Source organism: Salmo salar, chromosome ssa05 (assembly GCF_905237065.1).
Source record: "Salmo salar chromosome ssa05, Ssal_v3.1, whole genome shotgun sequence".
Taxonomy (NCBI): domain Eukaryota; kingdom Metazoa; phylum Chordata; class Actinopteri; order Salmoniformes; family Salmonidae; genus Salmo; species Salmo salar.
The window spans coordinates 43870587-43896601 of NC_059446.1; the positions used below are offsets into that span (position 1 = coordinate 43870587).

Genomic DNA, 26015 nt, shown 5'->3' on the forward strand with positions numbered 1-26015 from the left:
TAGCTCTGTGTGCCTGTTTTTCTGTCATTAAGGGTGACCCAGTTTGCAGAGAGGTTGCGTGTGTTTAAGAGAACACTCATGTGTTCTGGAACCTAATTTCCCAGGCTAAGAGGAGCAGTGGGCGATCAGATGAAGATGAACGGTTGCGTCTGTGTGCGCACGTGCGTGCTCCCCTGTGTGTGCGCGTGTGTATTTATGTGTGGTGGCGCTGATCCACTATTGAAGCGAAGCCGCAGCGAGGGGAGACTGCACCATGTCATGTGACATGGGCAATTAGCCTTCAAAGGGGACACAGTCACTACTTGTTTATTTCCACAAATACGTCTACCTCCATGTTGATGTGATGGACAGGTTCCACGCCCTCTTTCCTTGAAAGCCACACTCTCTCTAAAGGTGCCGTTTACAGATAATCTGTAGTGTTAGAAAGCTATTTACTGTATGAAAGTATAAATAGTGTGTATGATCTTGAAGGAATGTTTCCTTTGCAGTGATGATGAATTATACCAGATGCGGATAACGAGGACTTATTCAAATCAGTCTTAATCACTTTTAATTACCCAATCAGGCTGGTACAGAGGAGGAAATAATGCAGCAACACAACATGTTGGGAAATACACTAGATGGCTCTCCAAAACCCAAGAAACACGTGGGGACCTTGTGAGAATATTTGTGGCACATGTCATTTGTAGTGCACATATCTCAATTAAATGGGACTTAATACGATTTGTGATAATTTTATCACAGTTACAATGGCAGTTATCACAATCAGTATTCTTTGATTACAGCGATAACCGTTTTCCATGTCTGTCGGAATGGCCATGACAGAAAACACAAATACAGTAAAAGGGGAAAGAACCTAGGTGGATTGATACAGAGAGGGAGAAGAGAAAGCATTGAGTGATTGAGAAAGAAGATAGGGTTCTTAAAAAGGGACACCTTGGCCTTAGTAAAAACATGACAGTCCTATTGACTGAGTCCCCCATCTGTCCAGTTAGTTAGCTGAGAGATCCCAAGCGTGGCTATGGAACAATGCCCTGACTGCCCTCATACCTCAGGCTTCCATTGATCCTGCTCACAACCCATACACAGGAGAATCCCTCTCTATTGACACTGCTTAGCTACTCACACACACTTGCACTCGCACACACACACACACTCTCCTCAACTATCGGTCTTGTCACCTGTCTGCAGCCAGTCAGCCAATGGATACATATCATCCAGGAGAGAAGGGGAGACATGAAGGACTGAGACTGCTTGGCACCTCCATGACGTACACATGAGAGGTGTGATCATCTTTCACATTTGTCATTACTCTACTGTACATCATTCAGTGTGTTCAGTGCACAATGGAAAATACACGCTACAGCAAAACATAACAGCATGAATTGCAAAGCATTTCAAGGAATATAGAGAAGCAGATCATTTTAAACAATTCAACATTTGTAATATCTTATCCTTTCCACATTAGCTGTCTATTCCTACAGCCCCCGCATGGATAGTAATCTGTTTGGACGCAGTCAGTTGTCTCCAATCCCTTCAATTAATATAACATAAAGTAACAGGACATGAGGGAAGGCATAGAAGAAGCTACTTTTGGCCCACTATAGAAATACTGTTTTGACCATCTGTGGTGTCTCATTCATCCAGTAACACACAGAGCATGAGAGAACACACACAGATCTGGCAGGCAGTGGATAATGTGCTTTTGGAGACTGGCAGACACTGATGGAACCCAAAGACTGGAGGAGCCAGAGTAGACTGGAGATAGACTCACAAGACTGCTCAGTTACTGGGGGTTAATGTGTTCTTTATACATCTATACATGTTTAAGTTGGAGGAGTAATCTTATTTTATTTAGCAACTTCCATCATGCCTGTTGCCAAGTAATGTCCTAGAAAAAGGGATGGATGCTGGATGCTGACTACCCTCCTCCCCACCCCTTCCTCCTTCCTTCCCAGGCCCTTACCTTGTACGGCTCCCCGAACAGATTAAACCCGGAGGAGAAGAGATCTTCGTCCTGCTGCACCTCCTGAGTCCGCCGCTCCCACTCCCTCTTCTTGAGCGCACTGCGGTCCTGCTCGTAATGACTGCATGGGGAGACAAGTAGAAGAAGACGAGGCCAGACCATCAGAGTAGAATCAGAGTAATCACAGCTGGCATGCCACAGAGAAACATTGAAATCCCTTTCCCTGAAAAGATGTATGGGAAGCCCATATCTGTTTAATAGGCACAAGCTGACACTAAGCAGATGAAGGATAGTCGGCCCCGGAGATAAAGGAAGTGGATTGTCACACAAATACTTACAAAACACTGCCAAGGCAAGGCACTGTTGGAAAGAAAGGGATTGCTTATCCAAGAGGAGCAAATGTATTGTCAAATGACTTTCAAAGCACAGTTTATTTATCAACACAGAGCGTGTCTTAAGATGTAGACCTATTGAATTTACATTTTACATTTTAGTAATTTAGCAGACGCTCTTATCCAGAACGGCTTACAGTTAGCACATACATCTTAAGATAGCTAGGTAAGACAACCACATATCACAGGCACAGAGGTGTAAAGTACTTAAGTAAAAATACTTTAAAGTACCACTTAAGTCGTTTTTTTGGTCTGTACTTTACTTTACTATTTATATTTTTGACAACTTTTACCTTTACTTCACTACATTCCTAAAGAAAATAATGTACTTTTCACTCCATACATTTTCCCTGACACCCAAAAGAACAGGAAAATGGTCCAATTAATCTACTTATCAAGAGAAAATCCCTACTGGCGGACTCACTAAACATGAATGCTTTTTTTGTGTGTATTTGTTTATTATTTTTTATTATTTTTTAAATTAGGCTGATTTGTAAAATTTGTTTGTAAATTATGTCTGGGTGTTGGAGACTGCCCCTGGCTAACCATAAACAAAAATAAACAAGAAAATTGTGCCGTCTGATTTGCTTAATATAAGGAATTTGAAATGATTTATACTTTTACTTTTGATACTTAAGTATATTTAAAAGCAAATACTTTTTGAATTTTACTCAACAAGTATTTTACTGGGTGACTTTCACTTTTACTTGAGTCATTTTATATTAAGGTATCTTTAATTTTACTGAAGTATGACAATTGGGTACTTTATCCACCACTGCACAGGCATAGAAAGTCATGTTTTACTCAATAACGTAGCTAGAAGGGGGGGGGTCAAGGTGAGGAGGAGGATTATTTAAGATACTGCTTGAAAAGGTAGGGTTTCAGGTTTTTCAGAAAATGGTCAGGGACTCTGCTGTCCTAGCTTCAGGAGGAGGCTGGTTTCTGCCATTTGGGTGCCAGGACTTGAATTGGACTTGAATTCTAGGCTCTTTAGTGTATGTTGATTCCTTTTTAAACACTTTGTATTTCTTTACATTGAAGAGCATACAAAAAACAATCTAATTCTTAATTTGACTTTTTCCCAATATGCCAGTTTAGTAAATACATTCCCAGTATATGTAATAACTGAAAATAAAAGTTGTCCTAGAAAGACAGGTTGACTGGCTTACATGAAAACCCCCTGCTTCACCGTCTCCATTAAGGTTTGTTAGACCTGTTTGGTGAGCGGCGCAGACATATCAGCCTCCTTATCGTCAGCCAGGCAGTGTAATAAATCCACAGTGTAACATGCAGCTGTTTTCTCCTTTGTCAGCTGATGTGAAAGTTGCGCCTAGCTGTCCTGCGGCTGTCCAACCACTGCCAACGCTTGATTAGAGCCCTGCTCTAAGCCCTCTCATTTGCATAATGTCCCACATTCCTCCACCACTGCTGCTGCTCTTCCCGGAGCGGTGGGAGCTGAGCTAGCGTAGCGACGTAGCGGCGTTAGCGCCATGGCCCCGGGCCTTCACCAAGCCCCCTGGGGTCCGTTGGGGAGCAGGGCATTAAGACAGGCTGTGGAGGGGCCAGCCAGGGCTGGGGACGTGACAGCAATGCGGTAGTGTTCTGTAGTGGTGTAAAGGGTGGTAGAAGGTGAGAGGGACAAACCTGGGACAGACATGCAGCCGGTGCAGAGCAGAGCGGAGCGCAGCACACATTATCTACTGACTCACAGCAGTGATGCACTGACAAGGGTAATGGAAAGCCAAGCCTGAGTACCTGCTCTGCTCTCCATCTAGAAATACCAGATGGTACTGCCTGTAACCACTCTATATAGACAGCACATTAAACAATACCCAGCACTGTGTGATCATCAAAATGTTTCAGCCATTTTGTTAACAGTGCCTTTTGTTATTATGATTTCAATTAAATGAGGATTTCAATTTGAAACTGATTGACGCTAATGTGATTGAAAGTTACAAAATTGCTCAATTTAAATAAAATAAAAGGCAAGCTGGTGATAATAACAACAACAAAAAACTCTAACTTAAATACCTGAATATACAGTACCCCTAAAATTATGAAGTAGGATTTCACAGCTTTCTCAAACCAAATAAACCCATTTCCCATCTACGACTCTGTCGCTGTGATGAACACTGCATGAGAATCCCAGGCCTGAGAGGCACAGCAATTGGCAGTGATAGATAGGAGACAGAAACGGAGAGCTGGAATCAGTTTGCCTTCAATCTGCCCTTGCTCTCCCCAAACACACCTCCGGGTCCTATGGTGTTTCCAAAGCATTTAATCCATCACCAAATTCTTTTGGAAAGGGGGACCTGGGGAAAGAAAAGTGAGGCCCCGTTTCAGGGCGACAGGCAATTATTTTAATGGAAAGAAAAATAACAGAGGAAGAGAAAGAAGGGAACGAATGCATCAGGGCGAGATTGACGGCAGGGCCCTAGCAGTAATGACAGCAAGATGTCAGTTATCTTTATGCCTGCCCCGCTTGCCACACCTGCCAGTGTACCCTGACAGTCCGATTGATCAAATTTACAGCTGTCACTGGCGCCAGGGTGCTGTGCCCGAGCAGTCCCCTGCCACTAAGTCCTGTGTCTAATGCACGAGTGTTAAGAGGTGTGAGGTCAGGACTTGTCATTAACACAGTGTCTGTAGAGAACCACCTATCCTCTAAGGGCAAAGCGATGGAGGCATGATGTTACAGTGGTAACAGATAACAGATAGCTGATGACACTGCTGCTTCATCCCTTTTTTAATTCTATGGCATATGGGAGATATACAGCATATATTTTTCCTCATTCCGGCGATGGTTTAAATAGCAGAGAGGGTTTTTATAATGATGATGGTGATGTTGATGATGATATTCTCTGTAAATTGTAGCATCGGCAGCTTTTTTTTCTCTCTTCCCCTCTCTTTCCTTCTCCTCCCCCTGCAGACTGCCTGGCCTGCCTCCCACCCCTGGCTCTTTCCAACATAACATAAAAAAACGAATACTGATATCCACCGTAAACCCAATGAATTTAATCTTGGCTGAGCTACGCTGCACTTGGAAGATAACCAAATAGACCCAGGTTTTTTCGCCTCCCCTACCCTCCCAGGCCCAGTGTGCATCACAGTGAAACACGCACATATTGAGATGTAAAAAGCAGCCAATACCACCACCATTATTCCAATCTAGCGGCCTAAACAACAGTCACTGATTTCTGATTTAAAAAGCGGCAATTATTAATTCAAGCACCGGCTAATTAAAACTAGAGCTAGGCATTTAGCCCCTTGTTACAATTATTTCACTGGTTTCTAATTATATGGACCTGCTTATCTACTCTATTAGCGCTGGAGCAGGGAAGGTGAAATCGGCAACCCTTTTCATTCTGATTCCTCAAAGAGAGACACTGTGGTGATGATCAGAAGATTGGGAGGGTTTATCAGAGGTAGTTCCTGGGGTTGCCAGGTCTAGTGGAGTCTGGAGTGAGGGTCTCTATAGAAAGATGTGCTTTGGGGTTTGAGATGAGAGGGAGAGAGATGAGGAAGGGGAGGGGATGGGGATGGGTTGGGGGAGGAGAACTGACTGCCTGCCACAGAAATCTTTGTTTGATGTGCGAGCACAAGGGAATCCAGTATTCTTCATGTCTAATTTTCTAATATGAATATCTTTTAATGACAACTAGACATCTGAAAATAGCAAGCATTCCTGAAGTTAAAACTCTGAATGTATGAAGCAAAATTTAATAAAACATCCAATGATGAAAAGCTAGTGTCTGTCTTGGATGGAACATATTCAACAATACGCTGTTGTCAAAGCCACTGTGCTATATATGCTTCTGTATAAGAATGGCAAAATAACGAGACACTAACTTACATGCTTTTTCCCAGTCTTCTTCTCTCTTACACATGGCACAAGCATAAACTTTGGTCTCTATTTCTTAAGTGGGCACAGCAGTAATTGCCATGCTGAATATAGTAGCTGTAATGACAGGATACTACAACGCGGCGACTCTTATAGAGAACACTACTGAAGTACACACATTCTCTCTCTCTTACTGTATCTACTACCTCTCTGTAGCGAACCCAGTGTGGATAGTGTTTTTTTTTACCATAGGTTCTAGGACTGTAGCCTGATGACAGCTGTGAGGATAGGTTTTTACCCCAGGTTCCAGGGTTGAGCCTGATGGCTGTGTCGGTAGCAGTATGTGGAGGAGAGCAGGGCTCCCCCTGTCACCACAGTGAACAGCTATGACATGCTAGCCGTGTTGGTGCCAGTGTCGACACACAGCCCAGCTGTGACATGCGGCAGCCGTGCCAGTGTTGCTGCAGTGTCCTATTCGTCCTCCTCCGCCTCAAGTGGGCATCTGAACTCACACTGCTGCGGCTGCTATCATCCACAACACAAACACACCACTTCCATGTGTGACATGAGGCAGCACATGTGGCCTGACAGAGACAGAACAGACACACAGGTACACACACTGTGTACCTCCACAGAGGAACAAATTTGAATCAGAATTCTCTCAAAGTCAAACTCCTCAGGTCTTTAAAGATCAGTCATCCCAGGCTATTCATTATTATTCTCCCATATAAGCAACAAACATAGGTACAACAAACGTAGCACATTAAGGGCTGTCCCGGCCTCAGTGGAGGAGTGCTCCATGGTGTGTCTGCGACTGCTACTGCTGCTGAGTCGGTCGGAGTAAGAGACTGAGAGCCTCTCTGATTAATGACTTGGCCTGGCAGTAATTGCCAGATGCCAGGTTATCAACCTTTTTACTGACACCTCTTCCTCAGGGATTTGTTCCATTTTTGACAAGGAGGCCATTGTTTGCGCTTGCACTCCCAGTGATCCTGCGTTACTATGGAGGTGCCATGCTTGCCACAAAGACACAGCCAATACACGGCCAACCCCTCAATTTCCACAATCAAGTGTCGGTTTTCTTCTCTCGTTCTCTTTATTTTTTCCCTCTCCTTCTCTCGCTGTCTGTATTGCCCTCCCTCCCTCCCTCCCTCCCTCCCTCCCTCCCTCCCTCCCTCCCTCCCTCCCTCCCTCCCTCCCTCCTCCCTCCCTCCCTCCCTCCCTCCCTCCAATAACAATATGGTACATGAGACCATGAATAAATGCACTGGCCAATTAGGGAGCACTGTCTGGGGCTGCTCTACATCTGAAATGTCATGTTATGAATATTTGAAGAAGAGCAAGGGGCTAATTTCCAATTTTGACCCAATTTAGCAAACAGACCTCATGATGTGCTATAACATCATCTCAGTGTCCAGAAACAACACACTCAATGTCTACCTCAAAAGGAGACATTGATAAACCGGAACTGCATGACTCATCTCGATGCTTCACTATCAATCTGACAGACAATGAGAGGAAGAAGTGACCATCTACAATGTCATCAAATGGTGAGGACTGATCCATGTGAGTCATTTTTAAACCTGGAATACGCCACTGGAGAGCTCTTAATACAGTATGTCATCAGCACAGGATATGACAGCTGCGGCTTCATCAGCCTTTAATATAAATATAATGTGGATATCACATTCACATTATACTCTACCTCCAGCAGGTACTTACTGAATGATTGCTTGTCCAATTTATACAAGGTATAACGTCTGTGATCTTTATATCAAATTTGACCTAATAATTATAATTCAACCCATAGTGTGTTATCTTTTTGGTAGTTTCTGGATAGGCCTTTTGGTCAGCTCCGGTCAAGTCATTTAGCCTCACAGCAGTGTGTGATCTAATTGTGGGTTGCTGAAAATTAAATATCTCCCCTTGGGCCTTGACAATCCACTTTTTTTAATGATTAACTTAGATTTAAAGAGAGATAATTTCAACCAATTAAATGCCTAAGAGCATAGCAGGGCAGACAGATTGATTAAATCACAATGGATCTTGCTCAGTTTAAAGAAATCAGAAATGTGAAGATTTTAAGGACATACAGCTAGCTATCTATTTTATTTTGTAATTCATAATAGGAGAAATCCAAGTCAACGAAACTGTCTACATTTTGTTGTCTCTTTCAAAAGTAGTGAATATTTGGCATAAATGGTAAAAGTATACGTCCAGATCATAGTAAGAGGTTCATCTCCATTCCCCCACCAACATTTTTAATTGCGTGACAATTTTCAAAGAGATGCCAGTTTAGCGCTGTGCAACACGACACAGACAGCAGCTTGTTTCTAATCACATACAGTTCACATTTGCATTGCAATAAAACTGGCCTTGATAGGCTACAAATTGAATTGACTGTAGAGGAACCATGATAATCACTTCCCCTTCTCAACAGAACCCCTGCTAGTCCGATTAGTGGTTGTCCTTGTAAATGATGCTTCAACATGGCACACAGGCTATCATGCTACACACGTCAGCAGATGTGGATGTGTGAGGTGTCAGGGGGATATATAATGTGGATGCCATTACAGAGCTGTGCTGTTATTAAGTATAATGGGTACAGGGCCACTCTCCATGATGTGACAAGTGACTATTCTCATTAGATGCTAATCTTTACCGACTTCAGAGATCATCACTAATCTATTTGTTTCAGATCCCAATGCATAATGTGTCAATGCATTGGAGATTGAGACTGTAGACTAAACTAGTGATTTTTTTTTATTCTCGCAGCTCATTTTCCTTGGCACTGCACAGCTCTCAATCCATGGCAGTTTGGAGGGCATGTGTCTGTCTCTTGGTGGGTAGGAGTGTTAACACTCATCAGCCTAGCGCACACAGTGCCATCCCCCAACATAAATAAACAGACAACTGAGAATATTCAGTCATGTCTAGACAGCCTCAGTGACATCATCATACTCCTTTCCGCAAGCCCCCACATACACTCAACACATTGATATGGTCACTTTTCCTTTTTTTAAAGGGTAAAAACCATCTCTCACTTCGAAAAGGCAGAGAACTGGATTAATCTGCCTCAGAGGAGTGGAGAGACGAGAGGAGGAGAGGAGAGGAAATTAGTGTTGAGCTGGAAGGAGACAGGCGACTGCCTTCCTTTGATCTCACATCCACACACTGACAAGAGGAAATGGGACCAATACACCCTACGGTCACATTTTCTCTTACATGTGAAAACATAAAACATGTGCAAATTCAAATTAATCAAGAATAGAATTAACTTTTTGAGCCATTTACACATGCACAGCGCAACAAGATTTTCAAACCTATCACAAGCCTATACGCTGTTTATGCTGCTAGAGGTAAAATATTTTTTCTTTATGATTTATGCATTCAATTATTTGATGTGGCCTGAAATAATAATAATCTGAAAAATGTTCTTGTAAATAGGAAAATATATCCTATACTGCTATCAATACAATGTTGAGTATCAAACATAAGACCAATAAATCATTGTAAATATAAAGAAATTATATTTAACACTACCAACACCTCTTAGGCCCTTTTCCCACTACAAGAGTTTGAGGAGCAGAGAGGCGAAAGAGATTTCTACTTTTCAATAAACATTACATCCTTGCCTTACCTTTCGTTGTTGCTGGAAACGCAACATTCTTGGACTGCAACTCAAATTGACCGTAAATATCACAGTAGCCGCTAGCCAGTAAGCACAAACTATTTAACAATCCAATAAACTTTTCTTCCTTTTCTTCCAACTTTTCTTATTTTCTTGCTGATCTGTTTCACCTGTCTTTATGATTGTCTCCACCCCCCTGCAGGTGTCCTCCATCTTCCCCATAATCCCCATTGTAGTTATACCTGTGTTCTCTGTTTGTTTGTTACCAGTTTGTTTTGTTTTGTCAAGCGTACTAGCGGTTTTCCCTTGCTCCTGTCTTTCTCTAGTTCCTGTTTTCTAGTTTTCCCAGTTTTGACCTCTGCCTGTCCTGACCCTGAGCCTGCTTGCCGTCCTGTACCTTTCAGACTCTGCTCTGGATTACTAACCTCTGCCTGCCCTTGACCTGTCGTTTGCCTGCCCCCCTGTTTTTGTAATAAACTTTTGTTACTTCAAAACTGTCTGCATTTGGGTCTTCTCCTGAGCCTTGACAATTAAAGGGTTTGTTTTCTTGTCCGTGCACATTCAATTAGCTGACAAGACACAGCTAACTCCTGCTAGCTAGCTAACTAACAAACAACATGCTTCATGATCAAGTAACGTTAGCATATCAATCATAGAGAGTTACCCCTCCCATGCGAATATAAATGTAGAGTAACGTTATCATACAGTGTCATTCATATTATATTACAAACTGGGTGGTTAGGGTCCTGAATGCTGATTGGCTGACAGCTGTGGTATATCAGACCATATACCACGGGTATGACCAACCACTTATTTTTACTGTTCTAATTACGTTGGTAACCCGTTTATAATAGCAATAAGGCACCTCGGACGTTTGTGGTATATTGCCAATATACCACGGCTAAGGGCTGTGTCCAGGCACTCCACGTTGCATTGTGCTTATGAACAGTCCTAAGCCGTGGTATATTGGCCATATACAACACCTCCTCGGGCCTTATTGCTTAAATATAGACCACACAGGTAGGTAACGTTAACTAGCAAGCTAGCTAAACTAAATAATTTTTGCATCCTGGCTGTATCTGAATGCTGACATTTAGCTGAACCATAGCTAGATAGGAGCTCGTAGGCTCACACTAGCTACCGTATTAATTAGAACAAACCAGGCTTAATTTTTTAAATATCAAGGAGGTCATTATACAAGGTAAAAGCAAACTGCGACATTGATAATTCCCTGGGGAGTTGCTTCCTGCCTGGACCTTGGTGGTGGCTCAGTGCAGTCAAGCAAAAAATGAACACTGTTAAGATTCAAAGCTACGGAGACAATTTCAGAATGTAACAGGCTGTTACTACAATTTCAGGTAACAAAAATAAGGAAAATGTACATTTCAGCTGTTTTAAAAACATTGCTATTACAATTTTTACCGTGAGTGCTGACTCAACGAGACAATTCTGTTTACACTGCCCTGTCGGAGGTACGGACGAGACGTGACAGGTTCGCAAGTTTACATTGCAGTATATGTGTAGCCAAGGGCATTTTTCGAAAAGTCTAGTAAGTGTGAAGACCCTCATAATCAGTCTTAGAGGCGTGACCATATCCGCCCGCACGCATCCCTTCCGCCTGATAGCCTGACATTTAAGACTGAGGAAATAGGCATGTTTGCGATGAGAAAACCAGCCAACATTAAAGCAAGGCATTGTTAGTGTCACACAAAATGCTATGTGTTATGGCGCATTTGATATGAATTGCCGTATACATTTAACTACTCTGTGAATAAAACCACAAGCGGACACAGCCCTTTGTGAAACAAAGTGTTCACATTTCATCAAAAACCCATGATGAGGGACTGCGGAATAAGTCTAGAGGGAGACTAAATAGCAGGGTGTGTTTGGAAAATCTCTGTTTATGAAGATAATCAAACTGAAGACAGTCACACCAAAGCCAGTTCAAACACTACTTTGAAAAACAATGAAAGCCCTGTATTTTCAATTTGAGTGATATGGGCAAACCAGAATGAGTCTAAAGTTGTGTGCCTCCATTACTGAGGGACGAGGTGCTCTGTAGCTCTCCAACAAATGAGATCTGCTGCTCTGACCTCAGAACCAAGGTGATCCTGTCGCTTCCTCATCAATCAGGTGCTGCCATGCCACGGATAATGGAGAGACACAGGGGAAGAGTGAAGGCTCTGGAAGTACAGCTACTCCACCCCTCTCTCTGGGTCGCTCTCTCCATTCACACTCTGTTATTGCTAATTTCACCCCCCTCTCACAGACACGCAGGGGTCTAATAGAGAGAAAGAGAACTGAAAGAGGCATCAACAGCGACAACAGTTTAACTTTTCTCCGGGCCACAGTGTGTGTTGACTAATACTGCCGCTATACATGCTAATGCACATATGCATAACACACACAATTTCTCTAACTCCCTGTACACCTCTCCCCCACAGACTCTCCTCATCTCTCCACTCTCTATCTCTCTGCTGCTCTCTCCACTCTCTATCTCTCTGCTGCTCTCTCCACTCTCTCTCTCTACTGCTATCTCCACTCTCTATAGCTCTGCTGCTCTCTCTCTAATATCTTTGCTGCTCTCTCTCTAATATCTCTGCTGCTCTCTCTCTAATATCTCTGCTGCTCTCTCTCTAATATCTCTGCTGCTCTCTCTCTAATATCTCTGCTGCTCTCTCTCTATCTCTCTGCTGCACTCTCCACTCTCTATCTCTCTGCTGCTCTCTCCACTCTATATCTCTACTGCTCTCTCTCACTACCTTTCTCTGCTGCTCTCTCCACTCTCTATCCCTCTGCTGCTCTCTCTCTATCTTTCTCTGCTGCTCTCTCCACTCTATATCTCTGCTGCTCTCTCCACTCTATATCTCTGCTTCTCTCTCTCTCTCTCTCTCTCTCTCTCTCTCTCTCTCTCTCTCTCTCTGTCTCTGTCTCTGTCTCTGTCTGTATGATATATAATTTTCTCCTGGCTGTTCATGGCTGAATGTACATGCATTAAGCAGGAGCTGAGATAATGAGCGGCTTTGAGAGGGAGATAGCACTAAGGCCTGGGAGGGAGGTAGGGAGGTAGCGAGGGAGGGATGGAAGTCTTTTGCCACTGCGGTGGCAGGCGGCTGTACACATTTCTTTCTGTCCTTTTAAAAGCCTTCCCCTGGGAGAGGCCAATACCAGAGCAGGAGATTGCCTTGCCACCATCAGGGCTTCCTGCCCTTCTCTTATTGGTCTAAAAGACTCCTATCTGCAGAAATAAATATGCTGAGGAACTCGTGCCATTTTTCACCCTCAGTGTCAGCGAGCCTCATAAAGACCCCACCATGTGGCGTCGACACCGATTACACCCCACAGTTGCCTCCGAGTGACTTCACATCAGGTTGCTGAGCCTTTCAACACAGAAACATAAACAACACTGCCGTACCTCATTAAACCACAAGTGACGGCCCTCAACAGTCATAATTATAAACACCCTATTTGAGAAGCAGAAAGAGGCATTTGTGTGTATTTGGGCCCATTAACACAAGGTGCCGGTACTCCAGGCACACCGCTGATACCCTCTCTGGGTTCCATGAGAGGAGAGCTGCTGCGCCGTGGAGTGCCTCTGTATTATGCAGAGAATAAACACTTGACCATATTTCAATATGCAAACATTTTCTTTAAGCATAATCAGCAGAGCAAACACACTGTGGCAGAGTGGAACACTGACCTTAATCCCCGTGTAGCCCTGCCTGGTCTGGCTACTCTCTGATAAAGGTCCACAGGGACCCTCCGCTGACGTGCTGGACACTCAGACAATGAGCCTGCCAGAGAGGGGTCACCACAGGACAGGCTAACACTGACCGACCGACGCTCACATGGCTTTATTTCAATCATAATAAGAAGGAGTCAAAGTGTGCCGTGTGCTAATCTCACTGCAGTGATGAGAGGGGGGAATCAGGAGTGGGCTCAACACAGGGGGCTCCGAGCTAACACACACACACACACACACACACAACAACACAAACACACAGGCTCTTGTTGGACCAGTGTGTCTCTAGGCATTGGCAGCTCGGTGGGGTGAGAGTAGGGCATCAATCAACATCCCTCGACACCGGTGTGCTCTCCGTAAAGCAGAATATAGCGGCATGGCTGGAGTGGCTACTGCTCATTATGATGAAGAGATCATTTTCAGCTGAGTTTTGGGTTTGTTTGGTTTTTCTGGGGAGGGAGGTTTCCTCTAACAGGGTGTGAGATAAGATCACTGTGACTCCTCTGCTCTGCTAGCCTGGCTCCTCACTGCTCTTTGTTCTCACAGGCTGTGTCCCAAATGACACTATTCCCTATTTAGTATACTACTTTTGACCATGGCTTAGATCCACTGTGGTGCTGCTGGTCCAAGGGGACATATTCTGTACAGATATCACATGCCACGGGGTTCACATCACACTGTGTGGGGACTACAGTAAATGTTTGCAAACCAATAACAGGCTGATATTTTAAGTTGTTTACATGATTATTATCTCACATGTACTGAGTCCATCTGATCCTGGGGTGAGAGGTTGTAAGTCAACAGTTCAGCAAACATAAATCTAACAGAGAAGAAATCTTACACAGACTTTCCAAGCTTGGCCTCCCTTAAGAAGTTTAGCTTTTAAATGAATGTAATGGGAGTTAGAGCAATGTCACAGTAATTAATGCACCAAGAGGCAGTTCCCTTTGGCGAGGGAAACATCTGGCAGACCCTCCGCCAAGCGGTTCAAATACTCTGCATGCTTTCACAGACTGATGGGCAGCTCAGTTAGAGACAGGGAGTTAGAGACTCTAACCAGGACCTCTGAGGACCTCTAACTCTTGACACATGTTTATATAAGGGATACATTTTCATACGAATGTTCCCTTTCGTGTGAAATTACATTGTTCCACCATGCAGCCGATGAATCATGGAGCTTTCCGTTTGATGGACACACTGTTCCAGTTTTATAATCGCCAGTAAAAATGAATGAGAGGCAATCATGAAGTTAATGCAAGTTTGGAATAATTAAGACTTGTTTGAACTGCAGAGATGGTAATAACCCGGATGACCTAAAAGCTGTCAGCTTGAATAAATACTTTCTGAGGAAGACATTGAACACTCCTGTAGTACACAGTATTCAGCCAGTGTGGTGATCGCTGGTTCAGTTTACTCTAGCCTCAACTTTTATGTACAGAGGCTGCCAACTATGCTAAATGTGATCCCCCTCACAACCCGGCACTTGTCAATCCCTGAGTTTTCTCAGTTAATGAAAGGAGCTCAGTCGATGTTGCTTTACTAAAGACTATTTTTATCTATGAGGTTATTCAGATCATGGTCCCTTTGACTGACGATAATGTGATCAGATTTGGCCGTTCGGGGATTCTGTCTTACAGCAATTCTTTCCACCTGCTTCCGCCAAGCATTCCCTTTCCCTGTGCTGAACTGAACTGGCTTACCAGAAGGTCTTAAAAAGCTGCTTCAATTGATACCATGTGGGCTGGCAATACAAAGAACCATTATATTTCAGAAATTCCTCCAACGACATACTCATCAAGTTTGACTGAGGCTTGGTTCACACTCCAGAAACAACAGTTAGCTTGATCCTGAGCTCATACCACAGCTAATGGTGAGAGTCTCAGCATACAGTATAACATAACATACAGGCCTTATCCCTCATATCCAGCTGGTAATACATCCGCGTCTATCTCCCCTTGGTGAACGATAACGTCCACCTTTCACATAAACACAGAGCGAATACATCAGCATAAATATATCATAGAATGCATAACAGACAAACACAAGGCATGTGGCAGTTTTCATAAAGCTACCTCGGCTTATCAGGTCTACCTGTGGCTAACTTATTCAAAACAAGAAACAACCTGTTCACATAGGGGATGACATGTGAATACAAATCAAAAAAAGGCAAAATAAATGAGTAATGTGTAGTTTATGTTAAATTCCTAGAGTGGAGAAAATCCATAGACAATCCATGGACACAAGGGCTGAGCTGCCTAAAGGTTTCTGAAAGAGTGAGATGAACACTGGTTTGTTTCCTTAATCACTTGATTCTCTCCTGATAGGGAGAAATGAACGCTTAATCAAGGGATCTGACTTTCTGACCACCTTAATTAAATCATGTATATTACATCCACTGGACAGATAGATAGTAATATTAAACAGAAGGGTATATTAAAGAGTTTAAGCATGACTTCACATGGTTTTATTAATCAAATAAAATTGGAAGACAAAGTGCCTTTTTCTCCTCAGAGGCCGGCGAAAGAGGGAGAGAAAGAGAGAGAGAGAGATAAAGAGAGAGAGAAAGGTCTGACTCAATAAGATGAGTAAGAGACTGATATGTAAGAGGGTGATGGAGCCATTCACCCATGCTGCTCTGAGCACATAATCACCCAGCTTTAAACTTCACTAGAAAGGTGAAATGACCCTAAATACCCACAAGATGAATATTCAATATGCCTGCAGTGCTACAGACATCTGCAGCTACACACAAGACCTGTATGTGTCAGCGCTCCTCACAGATTGATTCTTAACCCCGCCATGTACGTCAGACTCCAGACTCTGAAAAGCCATTGCAGTGACATTGGAGAGAGATGCACACAGGCATACCTCCCTTCTGATTAGAAAAGACAACATGAAAAATGCTCCCTCCACTCTGACTTCATTACAACACAATTTGTACTGTGAATGGAGGGGAACAGAACAGGCAGATTGTAGGGTGCTGTAGAGCAAAGAGAGAGATAGGAGGAGGCGGAAGAGGAGGAGGAGGCGGAGGAGGAGGTGGAGGAAGAAGGGTGGTTACAGACAGTAATCGTCATGAAGAGGAGAGAGGGGAGAGGGATAGACTGACAGATGGAGTGCAGGTGATTGGGGCTGGATTATTGGATCATATAGACTGTGTGGTAGATAGAATCCAGACTATGGAGACAGAGAGAGCGAGCCAGTGATAAACCTTCACTCCTCTTGGTGCTAATCTGGTGTAAAGCCATGCGGTCCCTCAGGGGCCGTCTCCTCCTCGGCCCAGTGGAGCTCCATTCCTCCCCACACTACACTCCTCGATGCAGCCCCAAAGGAAACAGTGCCAAGGCCCCACTGACCTCAGGGGCTACTACTGCCAGCGTCTGATACTGTCACTAATCTTTAGATAATGACTCTCTAAGTCACTTCATTCTCTCCTAAGGAAGAAAGACTGGTGTTACTATAGGACCTTTTGTTAGGGGAGTCCATCCCTAACACATTCCAACAAAACATTAGGCCACAGACAATGTTTAGTAACCTCTTTCCAAGGCACTATCCTACAATAAAATATATTATCTGTCTGTCGTATCTCTTCCTTGTGGGGCTATGTCTCAGGATAGGATGATAGTAAAACAGTATCCTGTAAATCTGTTATTGGTCATTTGTTTCCATTAGACAATCCATTCACAATAACTGCAGCGGCCACATTTGTCACTAAATAAATAGTAGCATGCTGAATGAGGGTGCAGTAAACTGTCTTTTATGAGGTGAAGATTCCCTTGTTAAACAAGCTAAGGAGGAAACAGCAGCAGCTGTCTTCATGTATCCTACAATATGCAAATCGGAACCCAGAGGTATGCAAACCAGTAAAGACACGGTAACAAGGTATGGAAATACTGTAAAGCTCAGACTGAAATCTCTTTGGGCCACCCTGTTCTTTTTGACAGCCATATTGTAAAGCTCTTGACGCTATTGAGCCTTTTGCCCTGACCACAAAGTTAGCTAATACTTTCATTGCTGAGAGTTGAAGGCAAACACAACCTATACTGCCATTTTATGATAATTGTTCCAAACAGGTCCAGCCTACTATCCCTTTATCCTGAAATAAAAGCGAGTGCAGGAAGAGCGAGAGACAGGGCACAATATTTCTCTGTTACATCCGTTATTTTTCATAGCCTCATTTTGCTAGTTTTGAATGCTATCCAATTTATTAACCTAGAGCCTTCTCAAATAAAAACACAGATCGGCAATTATTCTCAGAGAAGGCTTGACTGTATTGTTTTATTGGCATTATTAGTGCACGCCTCGTTGGCAGCCAAAACTCTTCTTTTCCCCCTTTGTTTTCCTCTCTCTTTTCATGACCTTATTAAGTTGTGTGGCTTTCCGTTAGTTGGATCGGGCAATGGAGAGGTACTAATAGCACTCAGCTGGCTGACCTGGCACCCCACACCGTGTGGAGAGAGATGTCGGAAACAGGAGAAGATGTTGGAAGGAAGGGGAGGGTAATAGCCACCACATGGGGTAAGTAAGGGGAGCTGCTGGGGAGGAAAGTGTGTGTCACTGGTGGGTGTCTGAGGCCCGGTCGGGGCCGACGTCAAAGCCAAGCAAACAAACACTCACTGGAGGAACATTGGATTCTTTACACTCCTGGCAGAGGGAAGCGGGCCCCAGAGCGGTACACCAAACATAACGCACTCCAAGCGTGTGAGTTTTTAAACAGCAGATCATTCACAGGGGATGAGGGGTTTATTACACTTTAATACATTATTACACTGTATTACACTTTTGTACATCATCCACTTGGTTACTAATGCTGAATATGGAATCTGAGTGTCTGTGCATCATCTAAATAGTATGCGGCTTCAGAGCAGGGAAATCCTCCTGATAATTATCATCAAAGAAAAGCTTTATAGTGAAAAAAAGGAAACATATTTTAGAAATGTTATATTCTTTGTAATCTGAATGCACTTCCATTAAACAACACCAGTAATGAAGATTTGGTTAATTTATCTTTAATAATCATCAAAATGATTAGGCTACTTATGAAAATGACGTATTTATTATTATGGATAATTATTCATTTAAATATTATCTTTAAACTCCCAATCTGGCATATGAATGGTAATATGAGGACAATCTTTAAGATTTACAAACATTTCTAAATTGAATACAGTCGGAGCAGTAGGTTATAGTCCTATAGGTCTATGTTTTTCATAAGGCTGATTTCTAAGAAGAAACTCCTCCTATATCAGTGTCAAGGGAGGGACTATCAACTCCCGACATATAGGACTTATCCAATAAACAAGGCTGCCCAGAATTGGGTGATTTAGGATCCTTGGACCGCTAAAACCACAATCTCACACCCAAACACAGACAGGCAGAGGGCTTCAAACAAAAGTGCTCATGACGTTGGAGTCTGCATCACAATTGGGTGGCTCGAATGGTGGTGACCCATACTCAGTCACACACACACACACACACACACACACACTCACACGCACACACACACACACACACACACACACACACACACACACACACACACACACACACACACACACACACACACACACACACACACACACACACACACACACACACACGAACAACACCCACACACACGGCCGCTGATCCCTGATAACAAAGAATAACAACGGACAGCCACTTTATCAAGGGGAAGAAAGAAGACAAAAAGGAGATTAGAATTATGGGTGATCCCCCTCCACCTTCCTCTGCACAGGGCCAGATAAATCCCACACAAAGCAGCCGGGGGCCTGGGGGCCAGGGCAGGAGTCTGGTTGGACCTGCCTGTGTCACTCCCCTCTACAGGACACCACCAAGAGCAAGCACTCACAAATTAATCAACAATTACCTCTGGGAAGGAAGGGTTCACCACCACGGCCTGCAGGCTCGAGCCATCTAGTTATTTGAAACTCCCTCATTCTTTTTATACAGCTGGGAGAGGAGGAGTGCCATATTAAATTATATTATGTTTGCTAATATCTGTAAGGCATAATCCATGTGTTTCACTCTGTGTCTGTAATGTATCTGTAATATCCACAACAAATGCCCTGATTAAAATGTGGGCTATATTTGGGTGGTGTCATTAAAGCAAATGTATTACATCTGTAATTAGTCCCATTTTAATGTATGTCAATGTACATCAAAACAATGACTATTTAAATAGCCTACTGTTTAAATAAATCATTACAGATGTCAAATTGATAGCTTCCTGCCGTTTCATCTGCAGTGTTTATGTACACACTACCCTCTGACCACAGAGCATCCAGGATTACACAGGGGTTAATACAAGGATTTATGGAAAATCTAGAGCACTAAGGGGGGTCCAGAATGTAGCCCTGTCTAATGCTGTCTAAGAACATGAAATAATAACACAAGAAGTGTCACAAAAGCAAACAGATTTTGGACAGAAATCAAAACAAGCAGATCTTCAACAGTCCATGACATTTTCACAAATGTTGTGAAAAACACAGCACCAAGGACAACATGGCAATAACCTCAGATCAGATAACCATTTTCATAATTGGATCACTCGTTTCCATCCCAAATTTTATCTGTGGTCAACAAATATCAAATATGAATGAATGAAATAAATAAAATAATCTGCTGCCCTATGCAACCATTTATAGTATGGCAACCTCCCTTTTTCAACTTTTTTTTTCTGTCCAAACAAGCGTGAAAACAGCTCCAGCCATTTTGGAAGATGGTTATTTCAATTAGCATATGAGAATAGGCAGGAATTGTAACCATTTGCCTCACCATGAAAAATAAAAAAGATAATACAATTTTGGAGCCTGGGCTGCATTAACTCTTCCACGGTTTCCATGGTAACCCGCTCCTGGACCAGACAGTGTGATGAGGAGGAGAGGCCCCCAAGGACACACACACGCTGGAGCTGCTGCTGCCGAAACCTCGCACACTCGCACACACAAAGCCAGGGCCAATTACCCTGCTCCCTGCAAACCAAGGGTTAAGGCCGTCATGCCTGGACCAGAATGCAGATGAGCTTTCATCACGCTTCCTAGAGATGAGGCCAAATACACAACCAATCAGCAACAATACTCCTAAAAAAAATCCCAGAGATGTCAAAATAGTGAAGGCCGGAGAGGAGAGAGGGGACTGCATGTCATTACGTGGCTGGTCTAGAGCCTTTAATCCCAGTCTAAAGTGGAAATGTTTGAAGATATCAGTGTGGTGTGAATTAACTCCTCTCCTCTGCTCTCCAACCTCCTATTGGCCCGTATTACAAGACATTACTGCACTCACAGGCTAGCTAGCCAGTCTTTTAGCACTAGGGAAAACTCCACTGGTAATAACGGCAGAATAAACAATCCAAGAAAATTCAAATAAGGGGCTCAGAAATGTTGGAAATGTGAAAAGAATTTGAGATGAAAAGAAAACAAGCTCTTGATTGTTGACTTTCCCGTCAGAACCTTTTAATAAAGAACAGCTCATAAAAGAAACAGATAAATTGTAAAAATAAATATATATTTCTATGATTGCAGACAAAAAAATCCCATTGGCTTTGAGTCGCAAAATCCCTCACGGTTTTGAAGAGGAAATCCTTCTTAATTACCAAGCCTGAGAGAGAGTTTCTTGAACAAAACCTTTTTCACTTGATCACCAGAACAGAATATAATGTTATCTTTTATATAAAAAAAACATAAACATGATATGAAAATAATTACAGCATGAAAAGTCAAAACTACATACCAAACCACAAAACCACTCTCCAACAGACACAATTATTATCTTTGATCTAATCATAATTACATACACAAATAAAGTCTATCAATAAACCACAAAAGAAAGAGCTATTATTGGCCTGACGTAGTGGATTGACCTGCTTTTTCCCCTAATGTGTCCAGAGAATAACAACAACATCAAAGAGGTTGCTGGCACAGATAGGAAATGAGAATGAAAATAGAGATTTCATCAACACCGTGGTGGATAAGGAGCGCTATCTCCCTGTGTGCTTTCTCTTTGTTCGACTGGAGTTGTGCTGCTAGAGGACAAGGGAGGATCTGTAGCGACTATGTACCGGGTCACCTGTAAATCTGGCAGCCCGTGGTTTTAAAACGTGTCGTATTCTGTGATGATGGCTAACTCCTGCACTCTAAAGCGATGCCTCTGGACCCCAGCAGCTGAGTGTCATTTCAGATCCATCAGAGGAGAGACATTAACACAGAGCTGGCTGAGTCATCAAGGTGACTCTTTGTCTCTGGGCCCATTAAAAGACTTGGATAGGGGCCAAAGAACAAGAGGAGATGACCAGACCCACTCGGCCAGGAGCCTCCAACTGTGTGTTTGTGTGTGTGTCAGCGAACACACACGCCCGTGTGCACACACACAAACACACACACACGCACAACACACACCTGAACAAGCGCAAACATGTACTGGCCGGGTTGCGTTTTCTCCCCCCTATCTCTCTCTCTCTCTCTCTCTCTCTCTCTCTCTCTCTCTCTCTCTGTTTATCTCTCTGATGCTTGTTGATGTGATGTGCTGCACACTATTTATAGCTAGCAGGCCAACAGTCTTAACATTGTATTGAGCAGCTGCATATCTGCCAGGAGACGAATTAGATCAGGCAGTGGGAAAGCTCGGGCAGCCAGGCAAAGAAGCAGGGAGGCTAACAGAGCCAGCCCAGGCAGCACCACAGCTGCCCAGCCACCTGGATGGCAGGCCCCTCGTACAGACCCGGGTCATGGGCAGTGCAGCCTCACTGAGATCATGTTGTGTGACGCAGAAGATCCAGAGCCAGGCGCTGAGCTGACACTATAGTCCTGACCTTCCTCTGCTCTGCTATGCTCAGGCAACGAGGGGGAAGAGAAGCTCTTCCCTGGAGGAATAGGCAGAGACAGGCTGGAGATAACAATAGCAGCACAATGCAAAAATGTACAAATGAGCGTGGCAACATCTCTCTGAGCTGAGCTGATCATCCTCTGCGATAGCGCTGCTACAGAGTTGAACACTCCCCTCCTGGCTACAAATGGAAATGGCACAATTAAAGTACTGATTAAGTTAATGATGCTTACTATGCTTACACGTTGTTTGAGGAAGCTAATTAACTAAACCACCTTGAAGTGGAAACTGAAGTGAAACTCACAGACAGTCCGGACTTAAAACGACCGTAGGAGGAATAAGGATTTTATAACATTTTAGTGCCAGGGGTAGATAGAGCTGGATGATGAAAAGAGGGATATGTTTCTGTTCCATTTGTCATCCTAGTCACTGCCAGGGAATGGCACATAATCATCCCAAACCTCATTCATCCACCCATTTAGCCCCAAAATATAATATGAATATTGTTTTAGTGTGGTGTCTTGGCATGCATGTCTTGGGGTTGCATGGATGGAAGACTCTTGTGTTCTTTCTTTGAAATCACACAATCTCCTTGGCGACACATAGCCCTAATCGTAATCTGTTTGAAGATTAGCTTTCACAGATTAATACACCACACTGTGAGTGCCAAAGGTTGTCCCTGTTAAACTGAGCTCTGTGATGCAGCCTCCTTCACCCCTCCTTCCTTACTCAGTATCCATGATGCTGCCTTCTGCTTTTGAAGACTCCTTTTGAAAGCGGGCACCTGTTTCCATAAAGTCCTGACGAGCAGGACAGTCCTTTGAATGACACTAGAAACGTCACTTATCCCTCTCTTCCTAACACAAAAGCATACATTTTTAGAAATTCATTGGTTGCTCTTTATTATTTTCCCTGCTGTACATTACATCAGCATGCTAAAAAGCAAATGAGCTTAAGTGCATTCACAAGGAAACAAAGACATGAAACTAGAGGGACTTGTGAAATGTTTGAGGAGGCTGATTCATTTGAGGAGTCATTGGCATGGTAAAGATGAGATGATTCAGAATTTTGCTCTGTTGTTGATGTTTTCACTTTGTTTCACACACCGAACATCAATAATTACTGTATCAGCATGTAGATAGGATCTTGGAGGGAAGCCAAGCCAAAGAAGTTGTGGGCTTATATACTGGATGGACTTAATCTCAGTGCCTGATTTTATTTTGTGTGTGGGGTTGGCGTAATCTGGTGATTTCAGAGCAGTGATGGCCATAAACTCATGATGAACACTGATAATAAACAGCCTAAGCTTGTTTTTACTATCCCGTCTCTCTCTCGCAGGACAGACAAAGACAAAGGAATCTGCCCTGTGAGAGGAGTCACAGATGAAACATTAAAACGAAACAACAGGGGGGAACTCCACAGGGACAGCTCTGTCAAATTCAATCATCCTCCACCCAACTGAACTGCTGCTCTGATAATCACGTTTAAGGATGCTTAGGGGTCCCCTTTCTAATTCAAGCCAACATGCTGAGGAGCAAATCTGTGGTTCATCAGGAGCAATATCCTCCCGGACTATAAACCTGCTCTTCTGCCTCAGTCCTCAGACACAAGCCCGCCAGCACTCAGCAGTCAACATACACAGTAACAAAATACAAGGTTATCGTTGGAAGAGGAGGAGAGGCGATCGCCTCCATATAGATAAACACAGGTCCATCTGTTGCTCTTCCACCACGCCTCTTCTTCTCTCAAGATGAAACGAGTATATTCATTCTCTTTTACATGCTCTGGGTTTTAGATGAGGCTCCATCCTGCTGTGCTAAAAGCCACTAAATCACATAACGACTGGGAAAAATGAGAGCACATGTAGTCTATATATTGGAGGAAAATCTTTAAAGAGGGACTGAACGCACTGATTCCGCATGTGTTTCTCTGTTGCACATTAAGAAAAACAAGATTTCATTCTTTGGGGTGTGGTTCGATGTGGCGGTTACTTACGATTGTCCCCGATGAGACACCATAAGAACAAAGCCAGTATCACTTCCTCAAAATAGTCAGAATGAATCTAAGACTCAAGGAATCTGTGATTCATTTAGATGTTTTTTTCAGAGGTTTTACATCTAGTTAAGGTGTTTGGTGCAATATTTCTCAAGTAAAAAAATGTGTGACGTGTTGTCTTATGTAAACAGTCCAATCTGATCCCCTGCGCCGCTGGGCAGTCTGTCTCTCTGTCTGTGTGTTCTGTGGTAGGACTGGACAGGGTGCAATCAGCGCAGCTGTGTAAGTGGGCAAGTGAGCATTGTCGAAATCAAAACCCATCCCTCAAGTCATAACAAACTCACTTACAAAACTCAGTTTTGGATGAGAGTGACTTTATGACCAAAATTATCCTATTTATATTTTGTTGTCAATTTGGACACTAGAATAAATGTTTCTGACTAATATCGATGCCACATAGGCTGATTAAAACCGGAGAAGTTGTTTACTGTCTTCAATAAACATCAAATAAAGCATCGGACTTACTAGCAATAATATTTCATTGTCCGGCTTATGTGGGAAAAACTGAGCAGAGAGAAAGCGATAGAAACGTGATCTTTATTTCCACCTTATCCAAAGCGTTTGATATTCCCTCCTTGGCTGCATGTACTTTGCGTTATTTACAGACATTAATGGACATTTAAGGTTATGATAATATCCTCTGACAGGGGTAAACAAACCAATCTAAACCCTCTATAGCCTCTATAATATCCTGCTCTGACAACAGCATGACTCTTAATGATGGTGAGTAATAAACAAAGCGGAGGGCCTGATTATATGTAACATCACACAGACAGCCAGACAGCACTTTCTTTCCTCTTCATCTCAACTCTTCACATGCGATGGCTTACTTATTAAAGCTCTCACTGTGTGTTAAATGTCTGGACCGGGGAGTGACGAGATCCCCACTGCTTCTAACAGCTCCAGTCACACACACTCACAGACTCACACTGAGAGACAAAGAGAAGAGGAGGAGGAGGGAAACAACACAGATGACGACTGAGATAAAGACATTTTCCCTTCTCTTGTGACAGGGACAAGCCCCCCTCAAAGTCACACCAATCAGTATCATAAATATTGCATCAATCATGGAAAATACATTTTAAGGCAAAATGGTAAAACACTCTGGTGCCAGGTTTTAGGCTAGTGCCACTGCCAACAATAAGCTATCGAACCACACAAACAATTTATGGAAGACATTTAACTGGTGAAAATAATGTTTATGTACTATTTTATCAGTGCAGTGTCAATGCTGTTTTATCCACCCTGAGACGAAGCAGAAGAGACAGTGCCGAGAGTCAGGCAGACAGGGTCTCCTCTCCTCTTTCTCTCATTCCCATGCATGTCAGATGAGCATGCTCCAGAGACTGGCCACTCTCTCTCCTCACACACTGTCTCTGTGTTTGGCCTCACAAAGAGCCCCAGTCTCACCCCGCAGCGCTCCACAGCCCTCCGCTCTCTCCGCTCACTGAGAGAGAACGTAATCAAGCACTCCACAAACCCCCACAGCAGAAGGTGTATCATTTTTGCAGGCCATTTAGCACTAACAACAAGCCCCTCTTATATATGTCGCCACGACAAATGGA

The 26015-nt window shown here is 43.3% G+C and overlaps 1 protein-coding gene across 3 annotated transcripts in view; it reads right to left on the reverse strand.

The window, feature by feature from the left end:
* The window catches only part of LOC106604958 (AF4/FMR2 family member 2), a 176305-nt gene that overhangs the window by 135553 nt on the left and 14737 nt on the right, over window positions 1–26015 (reverse strand). For all 3 annotated transcript variants that reach the window (XM_014200135.2, XM_014200134.2, XM_014200133.2), the window contains exon 2: window positions 1967–2087. In XM_014200135.2, coding sequence (XP_014055610.2) covers window positions 1967–2087 — 121 coding nt within the window. The remainder of the gene's footprint in view (window positions 1–1966; window positions 2088–26015) is intronic.